General features: G+C 43.0%; 1 protein-coding gene across 2 annotated transcripts in view; it reads left to right on the top strand.

Moving 5' to 3' along the window:
- Positions 1-19,397, top strand: part of kcnh5b (potassium voltage-gated channel, subfamily H (eag-related), member 5b) — a 36,792-nt gene extending 17,395 nt beyond the window's left edge. The window contains exons 9-12 of one of the 2 annotated variants that reach the window (XR_004776700.2): positions 1,166-1,418; positions 9,959-10,155; positions 16,960-18,115; positions 18,226-19,397. Coding sequence is in view for 1 of the 2 variants with exons in the window: in XM_027007101.3 (XP_026862902.2) it covers positions 1,166-1,418; positions 9,959-10,155; positions 16,960-17,997 (1,488 nt within the window). In the remaining variant the exon portion in view is untranslated. Of the gene's footprint in view, positions 1-1,165; positions 1,419-9,958; positions 10,156-16,959 lie in introns of both variants that reach the window. The other variant, XM_027007101.3, reaches the window with a different exon arrangement.
- The last annotated feature ends 525 nt before the right edge of the window (positions 19,398-19,922 follow it).

Raw genomic sequence — 19,922 nt, 5'->3', positions numbered from 1 at the left:
GATAATACAGCTTGAGCTTCAATTGTTGAAAATATGATTTATGTCAACATAGACCTTTGGTGTGTTGGAATGAAATGGTTTACCAGGACATTTCACAACAGAGACACTCACAGCTCACAAGCCAGCATCACAATGAACACAAAGGAAAGTGCTTGCTGAGAAAAAAGTAATCACAAAGTTGGTTTGTGAGTTATGATCCCCAGGTAAAATGCCAAAAGTCACTGATTTAAAAGCAGGATGTGCTTTAGGTTTTGTGCTGAACTTTATTTAATGATTTATTTACTTTTTATTTACTTACTGTATTTCATTCTGGTCTTTGCATGTGTATCCAAAGCAGGTTTCTCCCCATATTGAACACACTGTACCACATCTGCAAAATTTCCTTCATTCTCCTTGGACATGCCAGGAGATAAAAGCCATGAAAAGACTACCCACAAGTGAAATGTCAGCTGCTTTCCCAGGCTTTTATGGTGATTGCTTTTCTCTGTAAAAATATTTTGGATTACAGGAGCAGTGAGTGCCTCACTGATGCAATGTGTTAATTATAAGTGTTGTGTTCAGCAGGGAATAGCTTCTTGCAGTGTATTCTGAAGGGAGAGCCTTGTTTATGGAGCTTGGCAGTCATCACCACAAAATGTGCTGCTTGTAGTTTGGAGGACATGCGAATGTTCTGAAATTGGGTGGTTTTGTCTGGCTGTACCTGTAACGCGTAGCAGATTAAAAAAAGAATGACTAATGTTCTCAGTTCTACATTCACTGTTCCTGCGGCTCTACTGCACTTTTATCATGTACTTTATCATCTTAATTCAATGGCACTTTATTATCTTAATTCAATGGTTTATTTCATTTTATTTAATATTTCATTTATTCTCTTCAAATCTATTGTTGTAATAATGTTTTAATTAAGTCTTTACATCCTTATGAGCTTAATTTAATGTCATCTTTGCGATTTCTCATTTATAAAGCACTTTGAGTGACTTCAGTGTAAATATGGTGCAATGTAAATAAACGTGCCTTGTCTCAGTGATGGTAAACTAATAGGCAAAGTTCCAGACCTCTTACAGACCATGTGTCTCCTGCCATTCAGCTTGCAAGACAAGTCATTTCGCTCTAATTAGTTTTCGTAGGATTCATACAGGCTGGCATTTTGTCCTCCTGTGCACAGGTGCTATCCATCTGCCCGAAAGACATGAGGGCAGACATCTGCGTGCATCTGAACCGGAAGGTATTCAACGAGCACCCGGCCTTCCGGCTGGCCAGTGATGGCTGCCTGCGCTCCCTGGCAGTGGAGTTTCAGACCATCCACTGTGCCCCTGGCGACCTCATCTTCCACGCTGGGGAGAGCGTGGACACGCTCTGCTTCGTGGTGTCCGGCTCACTTGAGGTCATCCAGGACGATGAGGTCATTGCCATACTAGGTGAGTCAGGGGCCGGGAGAGAGAGAGCGCACTCTGACCAAAAAAGAGACTGGCAAAGACGATGCTCAGGCTGAAAGTTCTGATTTTTCTGGTTTAATGGCTCCTGCCATTTTTTTTAGCATTCATTTGATTACTCTCCCTCTGCTAAAGACCCCCTTCCCTCCCAGTTCGGCGCCTTCACCATAATCTATACTGCGGGTTGTCATGACAATGGAGTCCCAACGAGCGTTAATCACTTCTCGCAGTAGGCTCGGGGCCTCGGCAGTGCCCGGGAGCCAGGCGAGGCAGGTGGGGTGGCCTCCCCTGTGGAGTGTGACAGAGAGCAGCAGAGCAACTCCATTGGGAACCTCGCAGCAGGTGCTTGGAATGAAGAAAAAAATCCCTGAATGTTTGTCACAGGCCTCCCAAGGCCCTGTCTCCCTCTCATTACAGCCCAGCCAAAATGGAGCCTCTACTGCTTACTTCAGGGCAGCTTTTCATCTTTTGACAATTGACTATAACTGTTACTGCTGATTGACTACAGTCGTTACTGATGATTGGCTACAATTGTTGCTGATGATTTGGCCAGAGCCGTTACTGATAATTGGCTACAGTCATTACTGACAATTGGGTACAGTTGTTCCTGATAATTGGCTACAGCCGTTGCTGGTGATTGGCTACAGCCGTTGCTGACGGACCTGTAGAGACCCGTAGTTGAGAGACTGGGGTGCTGTTTTTGGACTGAGCAGCTAACTGTTATGGTGGTTAACTTATGGCTAAGTTTTACTACAGACTATGGAGTGTTAAGAATCTCCATTATTATTCCACAGTCTTTTGCTAGTGCCATTCAGCTGATAATATCAGTCAGGTTTAGCCTGATGTAGCGTAACAAACCTTTTCTGCTAATGGGTTGCTTCCATTCAGGTAGAGTTTGAGTGCTCTGTTCTGGTATGTTGTTCACATGGATTTAACACTCATTTGAGCCATTCCCCATTCTCACTGGGAGGCTCAAAAGCTCCACTGTGGTAATAATCCTCTTATTAGACTTTATGTAGGTTACTGATTTAGAATGGAGTATACACTAGATGAATAGTTCAAAATGTCTGTGCTTTTACCCCTTTGCATTTAGTTTAAGGTTATTTGGGGAGTTTTGTCAAATCCTGCAACAGTTGCTATGAAAGTTCACTTGAATCCATAAGGACCCTTGTTTGCACAGGACACAAGGTCCAAAATGGCTGTGTTAACAGATGCTTTCTGAGATGGGAGAGGAAGGTCACACTTCTCCAGAGCTGATCCTTACTTCCAATATTGGAAATAGCCCACAGTAGGCTCTCGTACAATACTCAAGCTGATTCTGTAATACAAGCTTGTCAATAACAATACACTTCATAGGACATCTTCATAGCATAGCCCAGGTAGGCTTACTTCTTATGGCTAAATCGAGAACTATATGAGTGGTTTGAGTGTTTCCTGTTTCCAATTAGTCTGGTCTTAATTAATTTTAGTTACTTAAAAAAAAATCTTTAACCCCCAGAGTATTGTTAAGTCAGCATCTACTTTCCACAGAAAAATGCCTGTTAATATATCAGACACAAGGCACTTTGCAGTAATTTACTTCTACATTTACGGAATTTAGCATCAAGGTTTTAAATCTGATGTGGGCAGCTACTGGAAGCCAAGTACAAGTTGGCTTCTGGACAAGTTGTAGAGGTCTGATGGCTCTTATTGGAAGACCAGCAAGTAGCTAGTTGCAGTAGTCTGGTTTTGTGATTACAAGAGACTGCACAAGTACCAGGGCAGCTTCTTGTGAGAGAACGGGCCGAATGTTACAAAGGAGAATTCTACAAGACCGAGTTAGATTTGAAACATGAGTTGAGAATTACAACTGATTGTCCAAAATTATGCCCAGGCTATGGGCAGCTTCAGATGGTGACACCAGGGAGTTCTCTGTGAGATCATGGTAAGGGCAGGTAGTTCCTGGGATGTACACAAGCTCGGTTTCACTGGGGTTGAGCTTCAAGTGGTGGTCTGTCATCCATGATGGATTGTCAGTCGAGCATGTTGAGATACGTCTGGAGACCTGTGTGTTGGAGGGTGGGGAAAAAAAAGAAAAAATTGGGTTTCATCAGCAAAGCAGTGGTATAAAAAGCCATGAGATTATATTACATCACCAAGAGAAGGAGTATACAAAGAAAAGAGAAGAGGGCCTAATACTGAGCCCTGGGGGACACCGGTGGAGAGTCTACATGGATTGGATGTGGATCCTCTCCATGTTACCTGATAGGACCATCCCTCCAGATAGGACTGAAACCATGCAGAGCCAATCACACCAAGGCTGGAGAGAACAGAGAGGAGAATGTTTTGGTTTACTGCGTCAAAGTCTGCTGAAAGGTCCAGAAGAATCAAGACAGATGACAGTTTGGCAGCTTTAGCAGCATGAAGTTTCTCTGTCACTGCTATGAGGGTTGTTTCTGTTGAATGTGCCAGTTTGTAGCCAGACTGATTGGGATCATGCAGCTGGTTCTGTGTCAGGAAAAACATAATTGATTGTAAACTGCTTGTTCAAAGGTTTTTGAGAGGAAAGAGAGAAGTGATACTGCTCTGTAATTGGTTATGTTGGAGCTGTCGAGCGTAGCCTTCTTGAGGATTGGTACCACCCTGGTGGTTCTGAACGCAGTTGGTACATGTACAGAGCATAAGGACTTGTTAATGATGACAGAGATGAAAGGAAGCAGATCTCTTGAGATAATCTGGAACATAGTGGAAGGAATGGGATCCAGCAGACATGTAGTCAGATTGCTGGAAGTCAGGAGTTAATGAATTTTGTCTGAGGACAGAGGAGGAAAGAAGCCAGAGAGTTGGATGTAGGGGAATGAACACTGGTTGAAAGAGTGGGAAGACAGGAAAAGGACTGGCAGATTGCTGCAACCTTGTCCTCAAAGATGGTGATCAAATCCTCAGGAGTAAGAATACTGAAGAGCTTACGTGGATCTGATGCTGATTATTTAAATTTTCCTCTGAAGTAGGATGAGTTTGCAGATGTTACTTCCAGTGAGAACTTGGAAAAAGAAGAGACTAGTATGAGCTGAGGTCTGATTTGTAGGTGAGTTTTCCTCCACCACCTCTCTGCAGTCTTTAGTTCTCTCCTGTGGCAGCAGACTGTCTGTTAGCCAGGGGGCAGGTGGTGAGGACTTAGCAAATCTAGAGTGGAGAGGGCACAGAAGATTCAGTGATGAGGAGAGTGTAGAAAGTATTTGCAATTGTATCCAGAGAGAGAAGAATGAGAGTCAGGGTGAGGAAGGGGAGACAAAATACTAGAAGTAAGTGAAGAGGTAGTGGAGATTGCAAGGAGGAGGCACGTGTTGGGGAAGTATGGATGGAAAGAGTAGGGAAGGAGAGAGAGAAGGAAGAAAGCGATGGTCTGAGAGTGGAGGGGGGTGACTTGGATGTCCGATGTTGTGGTGGTCCGGGTGAAAATCCTATCCAGAACATTGCCCGCTCTGTGAATTGAGGATGAGGTCAAACGATGTCAACAGCAGAGGGATGCAGGAGGAATGTAGCTTGTCTGATGGAAGGTTGAAGTCACCAAGGGGAATGAGTGGGTTCTTCTAGTGAATCCACCCCTAATGCGCAATGTCATTAGCAAATGAGGGGTGCAATGCTTGATTAATATTATAGTTCATTTGAAAAAGTGTCTTGTGTGCTCACTGTAGCAGCTAATATGAATTTAATTGGTCTTGCATGCTCAGCAATTTAATGACAAATTTGTTAATTGGAACAAGTTATTAATGAGGTGGAATACAGTGAGATGGAGCAGAGTTCTGCTAAGCTCTGTTTCAGTTCGCACATAATGGATTTGAATAGAGGTGTGCCCACATTAAGAAGAGCACCTTTAGCATCTCTGTCTGTAGTGTGACATGTAGTTTAATCAACAGCCAGCTCCAGCTCTTTATCGCTTGTATACTTGGAATTTGTGATTATGGTTTTAGGATCGTTTTCTGTCTTTCATCAAGAAGGACAAAATCAAATAAACAAGAGTAGTAAGAGGAGTGTAGATTTATACATATATGGTCTTTATAAATAAACAAGGAGTAAGAGGAGTGTAGATTTATACATATATGGTCTTTATAAATAAACGAGGAGTAAGAGGAGTGTAGATTTATACATATATGGTCTTTATAAATAAACGAGGAGTAAGAGGAGTGTAGATTTATACATATATGGTCTTTATAAATAAACGAGGAGTAAGAGGAGTGTAGATTTATACATATATGGTCTTTATAAATAAACGAGAAGTAAGAGGAGTGTAGATTTATACATATATGGTCTTTATAAATAAACGAGGAGTAAGAGGAGTGTAGATTTATACATATATGGTCTTTATAAATAAACGAGGAGTAAGAGGAGTGTAGATTTATACATATATGGTCTTTATAAATAAACGAGGAGTAAGAGGAGTGTAGATTTATACTTGTATGGTCTTTATAAATAAACAAGAGTAGTAAGAGGAGTGTAGATTTATACTTGTATGGTCTTTAGAAATAAACAAGAGTAGTAAGAGGAGTTGTAAGATGGGAGATGAGCTAGGATGCAGAGGCGAGCCATCATTCAAACCAAAACATTTTAACACGTAAACAAAAATGAAAGTAAACATGAAGCACAACTCAGGTTTACAATGAGACAAAACGTGACAAGCGAATAACGCACTCTAAACACAATAAAGAAGCTTAACATGGCAGCACACACTGGGTTAAACAGCGACAGGGAATGACTAACACACAAGAACTTAAATACACATGTTAACGTGAATCTAACAAAGAACAGGTGAAACATGTAACCAACTAACTAGGGAGTGGTGTGGCTATGAACACACACACACACACACACACTAACAAAACATCACGTGGACATGGCGAGGAGTCTAGGAGGAGTGGGCTGTGCTGTGACAGGAGTGTATATTGATAGCTATATGGTCTTTATAAATCAGGTTCAAAAAGGCTTCAGCGGGGACAAAAGTTCCAGAATGTTCTTGAAGATCCAGAATCAAACAACTGAAGACATGAGTAAAAAGCCTGTGGTATTTTCTGGAAATAAATAAATCTGTGTAGCTCAGAGAAATGGCTGATGGTCAATTTGATGTGACTTACACAACTAGCGAATTGCAAAACTATTCTCATTTATCCTGATTTGCAGTCGGCCCCAGTAAGTGTCTGTTGTCCTTGGACACTCTTCTAAGTTTTGCTTCTTTTTGCTTTTTTGGTTTGTTTTTTTTAGTATCGCTAACACGTAAGAGAAGTTTATATTTACCAATAACCATTACCGTAAATACAGTCTGCACACTCTTGCCTCAAACGACATTACTAAGGTTAATTTATGTTTGTACATCATTACAAAATTTACATATTTGGTAAAAGAACAGGATGGTTTGTGTTTAGTTGAACTACAATATCTTTACCATTTCATTAATGCCACTTTTTTTGTTTTCCACTTTAAACTGAGAGCTAAACATGTGCTTACTCTGAGTCATACCAGTTTATGTGCTGCTCTCCAGGACAGCTGCCCCAGTAATGTCACAGCATTTGGCTCTGCTGTGTATTTTTGCACTGCACAGTTGCTGCAAATTAGACGGCTACGTAGTCCTGCCGAGAACATCCCTTTCCTCCTCGGCCCAGAGATGCTCTATAAGCTTAAGATGTAGGGACTTGCCTGTTAAAGCATTAAAGCAATAGCAACATCTGGCTGTTTTATTACTGAAGCCATTTGGTAGCAATTTGTGCTTTGTGTCATGGTGCTTTATCATGCTGTAAATGGTGGAGCTTGGTTAAACTGTAGCCGTGAAAGGATAAAGTTTGCCAGCACTGATGTTCATATATGTCTTGTCACTCAGACTTTCTTCAGTGGGTATCACAGGCCCTAATATGTGCCAAAAAATCACTCTCAGCCCCATCACTCTGCTGCCGTTGACCTGGACTATTGACATAAACAATAACAGCATCTATCAGCATGCTATAAAATTAACTTGGATTTGTACAACCAGAACATTTTTTTCACACAGTTCAGCAGTCCACTTTTGATGTTTGGGTTCCCACTAGGGATGCAATTTTTCTTATTCTTCATTGACGGCGTCAAGCATGTTCCTCTGCTGTTGTATCCCATCTGATAAGTGGGGGGTTCTGAGATGACAGTCTGCATATATAATTACTGAATTCTGATAGGTTTGCCTGGTTGTGAATTCTCATCTTTCTCCTTTGACCCCTCAGATGCTCAAGCTGTATTTATCCACAAGATCACTAATCAATTGTTTCTGTTCAACCAAGGCCCTGAAACCACTGTGTGTGATGTACTCTGGATAATAGCTTTTTGGCAGATGCTAGAACCAGCATGCTGACTGTATAAACATGATCAGTGCAATAGTAACTTCGGCCAAACCATCCCTTTAAAAACCAACATTAAGAAGGAATTAGAATACATGATTTGATGAATGTTCAGATCCAGTCAAAACAAACAAACAAGATGGAGCTGCCAGCCTTTTAGCATATGACAGCACGTGATATCACACACCCAGTGATGATCATGAATTTCCGACCCCCCGCAATGTTTTAGGTTCATCCAAAAGGCAAATTAACAAAGGACATTTTCCTTCTCCCAATTTCACTTGTGGAAAACTAAATGAGAAGTGGAGATCAGCGCAGATGTCACCTATGCCCTTGCGCTGTGCATATATTAACCAAGCGGAGGTAGAGACAGGAGGGTTGCTTAGGCCCACTAGCCAGGTGTAGATTCATGGCTACCAGATGCATGTAAGAGCAGAGGGAGGAAGATTGTATCTTTATGTTCACTACATTAAATGTTTAGCAGAGTGAAGGTTTTTAAACTGTTCTCTCTCCTGCTCTGCTTATCTCACCATCATCCACTCCTTCTTACATGGTTTGTGACTGGTTATCTGTTAATGGCAATTAATGAGCAAGTCCAAGATCAATAGTGTTTATGCAGTCAGAGGTTGAAGAGCCAGAAGGCTACAAAGCAAAACCAGACAATGTTAAACTGAAATGACCAAAGAAAAAACAAAATGAAACAAGCAAAACACTGAACACACAACAGAACAGATCATTGGCATACGAACCACAAGGAGCAGTTATAATAACAGACAAGAAGGACACAAAAACATGGAGTTTAAATACACAGTAGATAATGAACAGAAACAAGACTTGGACGGAAATCTCATTGCACAAGATGAGGGTGGTGACAGGAATCAGAATCAAACAGAGCGACTTGGCAAACAACACTAACGAGATCAAAAGAAAACAGAAATAAAAGCACATGGCACTCGGTGACACCAGAAGGAGGAACTGTGACATCATCATTGTTCTGATATGAAAAAACGCCAAGTCTTTGATTCATGTGTCTTGCTTTGTAACACACAGTTGCTATGGTGAAAAATGAGAATATTTGATTTGGCTGTTAATTCCCTTGGAGACGCATTCATTTTCTCATTTTTTCCACCCCGTATCAAATAAGTGCATTCCCACTGGATATATGTGAGGGTCCCATTAGTGTTGTATGAGGTTGCAGAAATAACAATGACATTAACAATGCTAGAGCCATCCTGAGATCCCCAATGCTCTGGCTCACCTGGAAAGGCTTTCCTACAAATGTAGCCATTTCCTGTTGGAGCATTTCCATGGCAGCCAATTCCTCTGAGATGAGAGTGTCCTCTTTTCGAAAAGTGGTTTGTGCCTTTGAAGGTCAAACCACTTATCAAACACAAGTCAAGTATGATAATTCTGTAATAACTTTACTGTGGTAATAATTATAATTGACACCACACATAGCTGAGAATGTCTCCTGAACTACCAGTACTATCGCAGCAGTCAAGAAGACCCTCAGTGACTCTGTCTCCTGACGATCTTTAGAAAGATCAGCCCAGCTGAAAAACTGCTTCTGTACTTCTACTGCTGTTCCATCGAGAGTGTGCCAAGCACACTGCATCTCCATGTGGTTTGCAAGCTGCCGAGAGTGCATGAGAGGGTCATTTCCACCACCCCAAAATTGATCAGCTACCCACGCCCCTCCCGTGAGGACATTTATAGCTCTAGCTGCCTTGGCCGAACCATCAGCCTCCTTAAACGCTCATCCTACACAGTATTTACCCCAGAGACACTATTGTACTGAACTCTGCCCAACCTTGAACATTGTGTTTGTATACTTGACTGCTCTTTGTAATACTGTAATGTGGAATATTCTCAAGAAACGCTACTCTGGTGTGCAGTATTATACATTTGATTATATTTTATGTTTTATTATATTTTATTTATTGGTTTCAGTATTCTGATCTAATTTTCTTTCTTTCTTCTCCTGCATCGCCACAGACAACTATCTAATTTTGCTGGACTTTGGGCAATGACAATAAAGGCATTCAATAAATAAGTGATGGTCTCATTCTTTTTTTCCTGACTTTACCTTTGTGATGTGCGATGTACTGTAGTCTCTCTCTCTTTCTCTCTCAGTCAAATGAATGCGTAATTTATTGGCTATTCTCTCTCTGTGCATTGCTGTCCTAGGGAAAGGAGATGTGTTTGGTGATGTGTTCTGGAAGGAATCGACACTAGCCCATGCCTGTGCTAACGTCAGAGCGCTAACCTACTGTGATCTTCACATTATTCGACGAGAGGCTCTTCTGAAAGTGCTGGATTTCTACACGGCATTCGCCAATTCCTTCTCCCGCAATCTCATCCTCACATGCAACCTGCGTAAACGGGTAAATTGCACACACTTTTCTTCAGGTTATTCTTTCGTTATTCTGACACTGTGGTTCAGCTAATTGCTACCACACTCTCCTTAGGCCTGACCAGACGTTAGACTCTCTTTTTCTGTTACTCTCTTTCCACTATGCTTTGCTACTGAGCTACAACAAGGTAGACATTTTACACTCGTTTTCTTCCTCCCAGAACCCCACTGAAGACTTTGAGAGTCAAAACCTCCCATGTGTGCCATGACACTTCTGTGGGTTTTCATTCTTTTTAGAGCTTTCAGAATTAAGATTAGCCCCCAGGGCAGGGATCTGTTTGGGTCTTGGGCCTCAGTGCACTAATCCCATTGGCCACAGGGAGGAGTACAAAGGGGTATCACACCTGGCAAGAGGATTATGGGTAGAATGTGGATCAGTAATGAGAGAGGGTGGAAAGGCTGGTCCTCCAAACCCAGGGAGTCGGTGGAAAGCTCAGGTTGGGCCTCATCCTCAGTTACGTAGCTCCTCATACTCATTTGTCCTCCTTGGTTATGTTCTGTTTAACTTTGACAGTTTGTCTGTTACTGCTAAACTGTCTGTCAGTTCCTCATTGCTCAACTGTCCTCTTATCTGTCTGTTCCTAGTCCTAATACCATCTCTCCATCTTTGTGTTTTTCCTCATGGCTTCCCTCCCTTTCCTGGCCTCTGTCATCTATTATCCATCCATTCAGCTTACTGGTTTTCTTACTTTTGTTCTGAATTTGTGTGTGTACACGCACACACACAAGCACACACACAGATGAACTGTGTGTCATTGTGTGTTGGTTTTCAAGCTGATGATGACCTAGAAACGTGTTGAAAATGGAAGCTGCTGAGTGTGCTAGTCTTGGTGCATGGCTTAAGAAGACATTTAATTTATATATGTTCCAGCTGGGCACTGGGGGATGGCATACACATGTGCCCAGTAGATTAAGTGAATTCTCTATGATTTTCCTCGTTCCTAGTGCGAGTGAGGAAAATTCTTTCCCATCATTCCCCCCGCTTTCTTTCTTCAGACGAGAAACCGAACCGCCATCAGACGTCCGACCTTTTCCAGGAGCTCAGCAGGCGCTCTCGCGGTAGATTTAAACGTGATGTTAAGATTAAGTACTGCTGTAGAAAACTAGTTTAGCTTGCTTAGAATTGTTCTTTGATGTGAAGACATTGGCTCCTGCAGGTATTTGCGTGATGCTTTATACGGCCAGGTGCCTATGTGAGGGTGATGACAGGAAGACAGGAAGGCCTACCAAACATGCCACCTAGCCACCAGTTAGGGGTGAGAGAGTAAGAAATCAGAGGAAGAGTGAGACAGGGAGAGCGTGTGAGACAGGGAGCGAGAGAGAGACAGAGGCTGCCCTGCATCTTCTAATAAAGCGAGAAAACAGGAGTATAGAGAAACAGCAGAAAGGAGGACGGAAGGTGACCTGTGAAGTTGAGGAAGGAAGAGAAAAAAATATATATGAGTGAAAGACAAAAAAGGGACAGAATGGATGGTGTAAGTGGATACAAAACTGGAGGGTGTGTACAGGACAAGCTGTTGAACGGAGACGGTCTGTGTCACATTCACACAGATGCCATGGTACACCTGCTCGCACGGGGGGTGGGGTGTGTATATTCCTCTCGCTCCGTGCACTCTTTCACCCGTCATGACACTCTGCCTGCCACCGGAGACTGCAGATACGATCAGTGTTTGGACATTTTCACGGCACACATTGTATGTGGTGTGTAAGTGAATAATTTAGAACCCCAACACCAATCCAATCTCTCAATCTCCACATCTGACTTTCTAGTCTGGGAAGCCGTGAAGGGTGAAATACAGTGAAACACTTGTGCAAACACACATACTACTTATTTGTGGATGTATACACACTTGCACATGGATGTGCGAGCGCATGTGTAATGCCGTGCCAACGTATGGCCGTATCTAGGCAACACTCCAATTCCCAAGAGCCCTCACCCACTCCGACAGCCACCATGTCACAATTGTTACATTCGTATTTGCAAGCAGTGTGTGTTTCGGCCTTCCGTACCACACGCTAACCCTGCCAGCAAGCTTGGGTGTCGTCGATACTTACTAAAGTTCGAGCTTCACAATACAGTTGTCGCCTACACCCACTGAGAGGGCAGAAAAAGGGAATCCTAAAACACCAGAAAGTTTTCCTTGATAAGTGTATGAACAGAACATGTTTCACCCAAATGCTTAAATGAGGCCAGTGCAATTTCATCATATGAACCAAAAACACTAAACTCAAATGCCTGTTTACGCCAATGTGACTTAAAACCAGATTTATAGAAGAAGAGCGTTTGATCTCAAGTCAGGCAGCTTGTTCCAGAGACGCTAGGCATTCACTCAAGGGTCTGACTCCCCCCACTGAGTTTCATTTAGTCCTGAGCACCTGAACCCAGGAGGCACTGCTGGCTTGAAGCCCACAGGTGGCACGTAAGGATGTACGAGGTGCTCGAGGTACAGCGGAGCTTTACCATGACGACTATTAAGTCAATGGAAAAAACTATAAATTGGATTGCTGACCAAGAAAGAGCCACCGATGATGGATCAAGGGTAGAAGTGATGATAGAAGGGTGATGTGCTCTTGTTTTAACACCAATATCAACATCTTAGTAGCCCAGCAACTTTAAATATATGCATATGTCATATCTTAGATACTGGAGAGCAGAAACTTAATATGACAGAGAGACGGATTGCCTGGCTGTAAACACTGCCCCATTATTGTTTAACCTTTATACCTGTTATAGAGTTCCAGGAAGCTACATTTTGGCTATATTACTACTGAATGGCAGAAAATTAGATTTCATGTATGCTCATTTATCCTCAAGAACATTTTTTAGGCCAGTTATGGAAGCAGAACTCTTTTTTGTTCTTTCTGAATATAAATGTACAACCTGAGGGTCAGAAAGAGTGGATAACAAACAAGACATGCCTAAGAACTGAGCCTTGTTGCACACCATGTCACTCTATGAAGCTTAGATCTAAATTCTCTGAGAGTAGCATATATTGTCCTTTGAGATTGTCTTTGTCACTCCATTTGTCACTCTAAAATATTAGTAAAGAGGCATGAAATAGATTATGACCCATTTTGTTTTGTAAAATGTGCCATACCTGCTATTTTCAACCAGAAGGGCTTTGTTTTCTTTATATACAGCAAGACACTGAACAAAGGTTGTATTATACCGTTCTGTAGTAACACTATGGGACTGTTAGTTTTCAGGCAGTGTCTTGTTGAGGATTACAGTTTTTTTGCAATGTGGAGGACTATTTAATGCCAGATTTTCTGGTGTCTTGATTTTAGGTAGAATCCTAGAGTTACAGAATATGTTGCTTATGAAAAGAGGATCTTCACTGGAACATTGTGCTTACATTGTCAGTTTTTTTTTTTTTGGGGGGGGGGGGCTAGAAGCCCCAGGAATGCTCAGGCATATCAAAAATACATCTTTTTCAAACATTTAAAGTAATATTCAGATAAAACTGCCCCGGTTTATCACTTGAATTGAATAGGCAAAAAGTGTAAAAAGGTCTGTGTGTAATAATGTGTAATAATATAACAAGTTTGTAAAACAAAAATGCCACAGTCTTGCTTTCAGAACTATGCTTTTTAGTTATAGTTTCTTTATTGCTGTCATGTGTGGCCATTTCAGTTTAATATGGAAAACACCAGGCCAACTGGGAAAATGCTTTTCTTGGTTCTGTGAAAATACTTCACATTTATTATCTAAGTGCTTCCTTGAGCTCATTCTAATCAGAACATCCCTTCTTGATCCTCAGATTGGTCCATCAATTGCCACTTTATCCCTGTTGCCCTCCTCAGAAATCAACCATCCATTTGAACCTTTTTCCATCAGTCCTATTACTCAATGTGTATAAGATAGGAATTATTGGGAAATGAGTTCAAAAATTGAAAGAATGACATGTTCACCTCTCAGACCACCTTACAGACCATCTTACAGTCATACGAGTGTTCCGGTACAATCATTATCAGCCAGGGGGTGGATTTTGATGACAATATTTTTTTTTTCCAAGATATAAACTGAGTCGGTGAAATTGGACAATGTGAAATGCATCTCTAAACATTAACTCTAAACTATACTGGTTGGAAACATGTGCTTCACCATTGACATTATACGTGTCCTATGCTGAGTGAAGTGTTAACTGCCAGTGACAAGCTCTGTCTCAAGAGGTAGTCTAATTTACAGTCTAATAACCTTTAACAGGATTTTTACATCAATAAAAAAAAAAAAAAAAAATTATTTTATGGGATTGATTTCTCTGTCTGCATAGTATTCTGATTACTGGCTTATTGGTTTGGCCATGTAGTGAATGGGAGACCAGATGCAGGGTAAGGCATCTTTGTTTCGTCCATGAATCAGTTAAAGTAGGCAGCAGAGGTCAGTGCAGCAGAGGACAACCCAGCAAAAGTCAACACACAGGTGAAACTACAGAGGAATAAACATATAAACTAATAGAAAGGACTGAATGGAGGGTTCCCAACAGGACCCTGACTGAAATCAATCACAGTTAGGCAACTGACTAAAACTAGCATTTGGGTTTTAGGTAGAAAGTCAGTCTAATGGTAAAAAACCACCCTGATAGTGACTGCATGGATAACTGTATATCCAGTGGATATGTACTAACTGCAGTGTCCATAACATGCTGATGTAAGGTATTATAGCCTTTTAAATGCACTGTTTCTGTCTGTAAATCATTTTGCTCAGTTGGTTAACTGTAGCTTTTTGGCAGTTTTTTTAGATTTAGTCTATCCACGAGTGATCTTTGCTTATTTATTGATTTGTGATCATGGTAGACCTGCGAATGCGAGGCCATTGTCGAGAGAGAGAGAGATGATATCAGCACCTGGTATCCTAAAACACGTTCTCAGAGTCAACTATTTAATTATTCTTCTAGTCCGCTGCACTGCATACAATTCCTATTTAAAAATCAGTTACACTGCGAGAGGAAAGGACAGCGTTCTCTGATTTAAAAAGCGTATGGAGTTATGACCGTGATCATTAGTACAAAACATGTATGTGGAGTGCTTGGATCTGTGAGTTGGAGCTGGACCTATCAATCACTTAAGAGTATTTGAGCACCAGCTCGATTGTATTAAAACTTAATTCAATTCGGTATACTCATGATGAGCTCTGCAATCACTTGCAGATTTGATTTGATCGCATAAATAAGCGATTTATCAGATGAAAACAGCCCTAAGGGGGATGAGCGTGTGGAGCGTTTGGGGATGTATAATGTGCATTCATTACTTCACATTATTAGAATATAACAGAAGATGGTCTCCCGCAGTGCCTAGAGCCGCTGCTGTGTTCATTCATTATGACTACCAAGGAGCATCGACTACAGAGAGTTGAAGGAATCAAAGCCTATGCAGGGTGAAGCAAAAATGAATGTGTGTGTTTAGTTATGTTATTTAGTTCTTTGTCTCCATGATAATAGGAAAACAGGAAAAAACTGACGTCGAGGTTGTAGAAATAAGGGTTTGGTTTTGCATTGTCTAGCTGCAGTAATACACAAGTGAATGGAAAGACTGTGTGTGTCTTGTAAACAATATTCTAGATGTGTATTCTAGGAGAACAACATTTGAGATGCAGTCTGGCTGGACTGGCTGGAGACAGAAAAGATATACGCAAACTGAGGGATGATCACCTTAGAAGAGCTATATTTGTGCTCTGTTTAGGCCATTGCCAGATTTGGAGAAATGCAGAAAAAACTGAAACAAAAACAGAAGAAACAACTAGACCAACTAGGACTGCAATTTAGAGGATTTCCCATCTCCTAGTCTTAAAAAACCGAAAAGTCCTGTCATTGCGCAGAAATTCCGGCTGGTTCTTCTGATTCTTCTGATTCTTGTAGTCATTGTCGTTGCTCTGTTGGTGGAGGGCTGAATCTTCAGCAGAAGGAAAACTGTACTGCAGACACTCACATGAAGACTTAAAAGACCTTTATTCAGTGACATGATGACATGAGCATCTGGGATATGGCTAGAGATATTCTGGGTCTATTCCTAGCTACAGCAGCTCTGTTGTAAAGGAGCTGAGTGTGTGAGAGTGATTGGACGAGGCAGGGTTCCAGGTGCTCCGTCTGCTCCAGCTCCGAGATGCTACTGAAGGCCTTGAGTTAACTGGATAAGGTGTGTCACATTAGGATTGGAGCTAAACTCTGCGGGGTGGTACAGCTCCGGGACAAGAGTTGGGCTACTCCGGATTAGATCGCGCTCACGCCCCTCTGCGTACTACTGCGCTCTCGATCGTGACCGATTGCTTTGGGTTGTCTGCGACTGCTTCCCGCACCTCAGAAGCAGGTGGCCAAGCCGAAGGATGCCATTAATATTTCAGACTTGTATGATTTGAGAGGAGACAGGAGTGGTGTAGGAGGAGGGAAAAACAGCAGCAGGGTAGAGAGGAGAGCTCAGAAGGACAGACCTGGACATATGTGGGCAGACCTGACCTGACCTGAAAAGACCTGGACAGACATGGACAGAGTAGACAGACATGAACAGACCTGTACAGATGTGTACAGACATGGACACATGTATAGACCTGGCCTGACCTGAAAATTCTTGGACAGATCTGGACAGATGTAGGCAGAGTGGACAGACCACTTGGCTCAGCTGAAGCAGGACTACTGTTAATATCTTGTGCATGTTCTTCTCACTGCGCCGCCCATTGCATTGTGTTTATATGAACTGCAGTTGAATTCTGTTTTCACCACAGAAAACCTTTGGCTAGTGGTTTCCAACTCATGTGCTCATCTTCTTGCCTTTCTTCTAGATAATCTTCCGCAAAATCAGCGACGTGAAAAAGGAGGAAGAGGAGCGTCTGCGATCGAAGAACGAGGTCCCATTGGCCCTACCCGTGGACCACCCGGTGCGTAAGCTCTTCCAGAGATTCAAACAGCAGAGGGAGTTGCGCCACCAGGAGGCTTCAGCCCATCTGGACCTGGAGAAGAGCCCACACCACCCACAGGGGCGGTCGCTCGCCCGTGCCCCCCTGAAGCACCAGCAGGGGGCACCCGTGGGCGACGAGCTCCTCACTGGGCAGAACGGTGCCGCCGTCAGTGGTCGCTGTGGGGGCGTGGTCACCATCTCGCAGGCCATGCCCGTCCAGAACCCACGGCCCTTCTCCAGAGCAGGCGACCTGGTCAAGCGCAACAACTACGAAGTGGCGGAGTTGAGGTCACCCGCAGGTGAGCAGGGGATGAGCTCCGCACGTCTGAAGGTGAGCAACGCAGCACGGACCAAGCCGACCGGGACCACCCGCGGGTGGGCCAGGTTGAAGAACAACGTGGCCATTCCCAGCTCGCCCCCGCAAGAAGCGGACAGGAGAGAAGCGCTGAACAATGTGATCAAAGCCGCGTCCATGGAACGCCTCTCGCACGAGGTTAAAGTTCAGATCGAAGGGGTCATCGAGGTCTCCGGCTCTGGAAAGGGCTCTCTCCATAAAACGGACTCATGGGACAGTGGGCTAACGCACAGCGATCAGAGGCTGGACTACGTTGGGGAGCTGCCCAGCCCTGGACCGGGTGAGGGGCAGGTGCGGGACCTCTACCCCGGCAATGAGCTCTCATTTCAGGCCACGCTCCAGGAGGCGCGGCTGGAGCTCCGCGGAGAGATCCAGGCTCTGAGCGTCAGGATGGTAGCATTGGAAGAGCAGCTGGGACAGATCCTCAGGATACTGTCGGAAAAGAGCGATCTGCCGGGTCATACCTCGTCCCCCAAAACGTGCAGGGAGAGACATAACTCACAGGAGGCTATCAGCATCCCCACACCAGGCAGTCCGGATTCAGACAAGGATCAAATGTTAGCCTGAGACGTATGGAAAAGCAAAATCTCGAACCAATCACAACTACATCAAACCCCAAAATCTCAAACCAATCACATTACACTAAACTCCAAAAACTGTGTGAGGGATCAGGCTGCATATGACAGTGAGTTTGATTCTTTTCCATTTGGAGATGAACTTTTGAACTTTCCTTTTAAACTTTCAGTGTAAGCTGAAGTGTAATTGATGTCACGCTACTGCCCCCCATTGCTGCAGGACTCTGGAAGCTGTGGTCCACTGCACATGTCAATTCTGCTGAACCCTGAATGACCTCTCAAATGTTGGCGCTTCTCTAATACAGTCGGCTGTTGCAGCGTCTGCAGGAGGCTTTGGCAGAAGGGCGTGTCTGACTGAGCGCTGCCCAGGGGAGACTCCGGGTCCATCGCCTCTCACCCCACCACCACCCACTGCTGGGTGTGCTCTGGTTCTTGGAATCGGGTGGAATCAGTCTTTGGAACTTGGTTCGATACTTTACTTTTTGCACATATATCACTTTCTCCTTAAGACGGAGCGGTTGTTTTCTGACTTTTGTTTTCACAACTACCCTGCATGTCCAGCTGGGTTCTGGCTTGCCAAAGATAAATATCCCAATGCCTGTAATATTTATGTTAATATTCAAATGATATTTAAATGCCTGTATATTATTCAGTCGATTGCATGCAAGATAGGATAAAACTGCTGACATTTATATAATTACCCTGATTGGCCGATAACTATTCAGAATAAGGACCAGGGTTTGAAAAGTGAAATGATAAAAAAAAAAACATGTACTCCTATTAGAATACACAAGAAAAAAAATTAATTGGTAGGTGGATTTCATGTTTACCAACATTTGCGGTCTAATTAAAATCTGAATATATAATATTATTTGGAAGATAAATCTTAAGATAAAGTTTTAAGGTCAGAATACTTGCATAAATGAGATTTTCTGTCCTCAAACACCCAGCGGGTGGGTATGCTTTGCATTACAAAGGTTGTAATCCCATCTGGTTAGATGGTTATCCAGTGATAGGTTTGTAATTTTTTAAATGTTTTAATTTGCAAATCTTTTATAATCACATCCAGTATGGTGTGATGGCCAGAACTGACTGCTTACGGCTCTCAAACATGGTCCTATGGGATTAGAAAATGCATTATTTACCAAGGAGTTTGTGAAGGTGGGGGTAATAATCTGGTCTCTAGAAGGTCTGCAGAACATCGCCTCGCTCTCTTTCTGGGCCTCAAGATTGAGGAGGAGGCTGTTCTCCAGCGGGTGGCGGAGTTGAGCATTAACAGCCAGTCAGCTGTACTGCCCTACACCTGGGGCCCCTCTGGGGCCTCCTAATTCTCCCCCTTTTGGCTCCCTTTATGTCCCTTTCTCAGGGTGAAATAAAGGCCAGTGTTCAGTATCGCTGAGTCTGCCAATGATCTCAAATATGCTCTCTCTCTCTCCCTATCTGTCCTCTGACTGTCCTCCTCTGTCCATCTATTTTTCTCTCTCTCTGTCCTCTTTCTTTTATCTCCTCTTTTTCAGTCTCTTCTGTTTATGGCCTTCATCCCTCCATCTCACTCTGTTTTTTTCTTCTTTTTCCTATGGCTCTTTTTTCATTTTTGCACAGATATTCAACCATTTCAGCCAAGCCTGAGTGTTTGGAGTTTGGAGTTCGGTAGTCAGCTGGGCCCTTGTCCTGCCTATATCATGTGATCTGATATTCCTATTCTGGTGGTATGGATCTCTCTCAAATGGGAATGGAGGTGTACGCTGATACTCTCCGAGAGCCTTCACTCTTTGATCAGATTAGAGCCGTATCCTCTGGGACCCAGTGAATCTAGTGTTACCAGTAAGAGTAAGCTTTTGAGTGACATTGCCTTTTTTTTGTGACTTTGACTGTGCCAATTTTCTCTGTAGTGTTGCACAGTGCATTACACTTTCA

This window comes from Electrophorus electricus, chromosome 12 (assembly GCF_041902795.1).
Source record: "Electrophorus electricus isolate QZ-2024a chromosome 12, ASM4190279v1, whole genome shotgun sequence".
In the NCBI taxonomy this organism is placed as follows: Eukaryota; Metazoa; Chordata; class Actinopteri; order Gymnotiformes; family Gymnotidae; genus Electrophorus; species Electrophorus electricus.
This window is presented reverse-complemented; position numbering and strand designations above follow the sequence as displayed.